The sequence below is a fragment of the Nansenia antarctica genome (genome assembly GCF_963989245.1).
Source record: "Nansenia antarctica genome assembly, chromosome: 5".
In the NCBI taxonomy this organism is placed as follows: domain Eukaryota; kingdom Metazoa; phylum Chordata; class Actinopteri; order Argentiniformes; family Microstomatidae; genus Nansenia; species Nansenia antarctica.
In genome coordinates, this window is record NC_137690.1 from 38,073,454 (window position 1) to 38,078,453 (window position 5,000).

Here is a 5,000-nt window from a genome sequence, read left to right on the forward strand (position 1 = left end):
GCAAGAAGTTACATGTAGGCTTCTGGCGTGACACATAGGCTAGCCTAATTTCCGTTCATATGCCTTTTATCAGATAAAATAAAATAGAATAAAACTCTTTGAAAATAAATAGGCTTTAAATGAACTTAACTGCTTTCAGTAGCTCAGTCAGTCCCACATACTGATGACATGCGATGCCATTTTTTGCCATGTGAAATGCAACTTGTAGCTGAGAGTGCAGCTTATTGTTAGCCGTTTCATTAGCCTGCTCACAGTGGCCTTGCATAGCGGTTTGTTGTTGCCTCAAACTGACCGCCGATATGTGCTCACTGCACCGACTGTGATCAGTGAGACATTCTCATATTCGTTGCTCCTCTCGTGAATCCGTTATTCCTCCCCGATGTTTTGCACGGTGAGCAGAACATTTTTCCTTCCCCATCTAAACGCAGCCAGGGGAAATGTTTACATCTCTTTACAGTCAGACTTCTCCTCAGACTCATTGTAGCTTGGTTTCATGAAGTCATTGTTAAGCTTACTTTGTCTTGCCATGTTTACCTCTCGCTCGCTATGGTGCACTTTGAGCTGCAACGTTTGCAGGTTAAAAGCAGGGTTGCCAGATGGGCCGGGTTATCGCCGAATGGGCTACTGGGTTTAGCGGTAATAGACTGGTTAGGCTGTAAAATCTGGCAACCCTGCCACCGCTGTTTCGCGGAGTCATCTTCATGCCGGCGTCAAATCATATAATAATAAAAGAAATATAGCCTATATATTCGTCTTTTTTAATATAGAAGGAATCAGAATGTGACAATTCAACTTTAGCGAATTGTATTCAAATTGTGGTTAGAGGGAATTATTTTCACCGGACATTATGACCGAAGAGATTTCAATTTGCCGGACTTCAATAGATTTTACAGGACAAAGACCGGTAATTACCGGTTAACGGAAACCCTGACGCACACACACACACACACACACACACACACACACACACCATGCTGGCTATATCCTCACAGTACCATACACTCTGTCGTCAGCCCGTTGGTTCTCATGTATTTTGACCCGTGTGGCTCTCCATCCAGCTGCGCCCATGGTAACCACACCTCCCCTCTCTCCCAATCAGGGCCGACGAGATTGAGATGGTGATGACGGACCTGGACAGAGCCAATCAGGTGAGTCCCCTGACCCTAACCCTGACCCTAACCTTAACCCTAACTATAACCATGCCCCTAACCTTAACCCTAACCATAACCCTGCCCCTAACCTTAACCCTAACCATAACCCTGCCCCTAACCTTAACCCTAACCATAACCCTGCCCCATAACCTGAACCCTAACCATAACACTGCCCCTAACCTTAACCCTAACCATAACCCTGCCCCTAACCTTAACCCTAACCATAACACTGCCCCTAACCCCTACAGTCTACTGCCTGACCCTGACCCTAGGTCAGCCTGCCTATCTGGTGTGACCCTAGGTCAGCCTTCCTATCTGGTGTGTTCTGGGTCAGTGTTTACATCCTGCGCTGGCCTCACCAGAAAAAAATAACAAAACCTAGATGAGATGAGAGTTGAAATGGTCTTATAAAACAAACCAAACAACCCACATGTCCTCATTTCCCCCTGAGGATTAGAGAGGTGGGGATCAAACCAGGAGGGAGGGAGGGAGAGAGGGAGAGAGGGAGAGAGGGAGAGAGAGAGGGTTCATTATTAATCTGATATCAGACTGCCTTGTTAGGCTCCCAGGACAGCAGTGTGCACGTCAGAGTTGTTAACGGTCATTACTGCCCCTATCAGATGACCTGTGACACACACGCACACACAAGCACACGCGCACACGCACACACACACACACACACACACACACACACACATTTTAAATGCTTTATTTATGTCCACATACAAAGTACAATTCTAAAGGACATAAATACTAACAGTGCATTTTGACATCCTGGAAACAATTTGTTACAGTAATGCTTTGCCAACAACCAGTTCTGCCACACACAGGATGTTATTCGCACCAGACCAGTGGGTTGATCAATACTATAAGACAGACAGTATCCCGCTCATGGGTACAGGAAGCACCGCCTTCTCCATATTGAGCGGCTACCAATAACAGCGGATATTGAGCAATATTTTGCTAACTGTTTGGCCCTTCTCTTAGGAAGACCAGCCATATGAAGGCCTCTAACAACAGACTTATGAACATGGCCCAGGCTGCCAAATATAAAAACTAAAAGTTGACATCTGTAGCCCAGTTGTGATATGGCCTGCTCCAGCTGTTGGTATTTTAAGATTTTGGTTAAAAAGGCTTCCTCTAGGCTATGGTCAAAGGTGCAGCCAACTTCTAAAATAAGCACCTCTCTGTGGTTTTCGTTGACAATTACAACATCAGGGGTGTTTGCTGAAATATTGGAGAACACTCCTAATGACTCTTCGTCGCTACACAAACTGAACATGTGGGGCTTTACAGTGGAGTGCTTGTACAGCGTTGCGGCAGGCCTGAATATGGAAAAGACACCCTCTGAAATCAGATCCACAATTCGATCATTTCAGATTCAGATTCAGATTCAGATAACGTTTATTGCCATTATGCTTGACACATATAGGAATTTGCTTTGGCATTACAGAAGGTGCATTTATGCTTTTTTCACATATATATGAACAAAACAAGTACAATACAAATGCAAAAACAGGCAAAAACAGGACAACACAGGACAGACAGTGCATGGATAGTTCTGTAAATAAAGTGCAGTGCAGAGTTATTCAAGGTCTAGTGCATGTTGAGTCCTGGGCAGACTTGGAGGCGGGGGGGAGGGGGAAGCCAGAGTCATTTAGCAGCCTGGCGGCTGAGGGGAAGAAACTGAGCCTGTGGCGGGCCTTCAGTGCCTTAGGCAGCCGCAACCTTCTTCCAGAGGGAAGCAGGGTGAGGAGGCCGTGGCCGGGGTGGAAGGGGTCGGCCATGATCTTTCTTGCCCTCCTCAGAGCCCTGGTGTCATGCAAGGAGTTGAGGGAGGGCAAGGGACAGCCGATCACCCTCTCTGCTGAACGTATCACCCGCTGCAACTTGGCCTTGTCCTTGGTCGTTGCAGCAGGGAACCAGGTGATGATGGAGTGGGTGAGGATGGACTCTATGATGGCCGTGTAAAACTGGACCATCATGGACCTCGGCAGCCTGAATTTCCTCAGCTGCCGGTGGAAGAACATCCTCTTCTGGGCCTTCTTCGTGAGGGCCTCGGTGTTCCGCTCCCACTTAAGGTCCCGGGAGATGGTCATGCCTAGAAAGCGGCATGACTCCACGGAGGCCACCGGGGTACCTGCTTGACCCGGTCCACGTCCCCACTGCGCCTAGCCACCTCCTTCTCTGACCTCAGACGCCTTAGTTGGGATGAAAACCAGGGCTTGTCGTTGTTGAAAGACTTCCTGGAGCGGAGGGGGACACACACAGCTGATAAATGATGTAACAGTGTCTGTGTATACATCTAGATTGTTACCAGCCTCTGGCCCCGCCCACTCCACTAAGTCCTGGTCACAGCCTGCACTCTCCAACCAGGCGCAGAGTCGCTCACATGCCTCACTGGACCACACCCTGAAGCGCCGTACAACAGGCTTAGAGAGTTTTAACCTCTGCCTGTAGCGAGGGATCAGGTGTATGAGGATGTGGTCACTGTAGCCCAGTGCGGCACGGGGGGACAGAATGGTAGGCTTGTCGAGCTGTACAGTAGTGTCATGCCTACATATGTAGAGCCCTTTATACGCATGACAACCATTTAAGATGTGGGGCATGGTTTCAGTTATCTGCTGGTGACTGTGATGTATGCAGTGTGGGCTATGACTGTCAGGAAGCCAGATGGAAAGGTTTAGCTTCGTTGGTAAGACCTGCAGCCTAGCTTTTAAAGTGAAGGTGACAATACACTCGTCAAGAGTTACACTTTTGAACACTGCGTGAGAGACAGAGTGATCAGCAGCAGGGAGACATGCCAGCTTCCCTTGCAATTTCAGTTCAGTCCAATGCTGTCGTTGTCTTTGTCGTAGCGCCATCATAACACACACACACACACACACACACACACACACAATAACAACACACTCTGTCTGTGACTGAGGGAGAGAGGGTTCACGGCATGAGAAAAAATAAATAAACACACACACTGTAGCCGAAGGTTCTGTAACCGTGGAGACTGACCTCTGACCCGTCCCCTCCTCCTAGCGAGCGGAAGCGGCCCAGCGGGAGGTGGACACTCTGAGAGACCAGCTGACCTCCTCCAACCAATCCCTGCAGCTGGCCAGCCACACCCAGACCACCCCGGACATGGTACGCTGTCCCTGATTGGTTGGTTGGTTGAATGACATCAAACAAGAATGACTGGCTGGCTGACTGGCTGTTTGACTGAGTGAATGACTGACTGACTGACTGACTGTTTGACTGACTGTTTGACTGACTGACTGTTTGACTGACAGACTGACTGGCTGACTGTTTTACTGACTGACTGTTTGACTGACTGACTGTTTGACTCACTGACTCACTGACTGTTTGACTGACTGACTGTTTGACTGGCTGTTTGACTGACTGGGGGGGGCGAAGCAGAGGCTGTGATTGGGCCACTGACTGACTGGTGGGTTGGGCCTCTCTCCCTCTCCCCTCTCTCTCTCTCTCTCTCTCTCCCCCCTTTCTCTCTCTCCCTCCCTCTCCCCCTCTCTCTCCCCCTCTCTCTCCCACTCTCTCTTCCCTCTCTCTCTCCCACTCTCTCTCCCCCCCTCTCCCTATCCCTCTCTCTCCCTCTCCCTCCCTCTCTCTCTCTCTCCCTCTCTCTCTCTCTCTCTCTCCCCCCCCTCTCTCTCTCTCTCTCCCCCCCCTCTCTCTCCCCCCCCTCTCTCCCTCTCCCTCTCTCTCCCTCTCCCCCTCTCTCTCTCCCCTCTCTCCCCCCCTCTCTCAGGGGTCAGCGGGGGAGGCGGGTCTGCGGTCCAGCCTGGAGGCAGAGTTGGGGGTGAAGGAGCGGGAGACGGCCCAGCTGGTGGAGGACGT

General features: G+C 50.0%; 1 protein-coding gene across 1 annotated transcript in view; it reads left to right on the plus strand.

The window, feature by feature from the left end:
* The window catches only part of cux1b (cut-like homeobox 1b), a 134,018-nt gene that overhangs the window by 67,788 nt on the left and 61,230 nt on the right, over positions 1 to 5,000 (plus strand). The window contains 3 exon segments of the mRNA XM_080532511.1: positions 1,100 to 1,148; positions 4,185 to 4,289; positions 4,912 to 5,000. The exon segment at positions 4,912 to 5,000 is cut by the window's right edge and continues 100 nt beyond it. Coding sequence (XP_080388637.1) covers positions 1,100 to 1,148; positions 4,185 to 4,289; positions 4,912 to 5,000 — 243 coding nt within the window.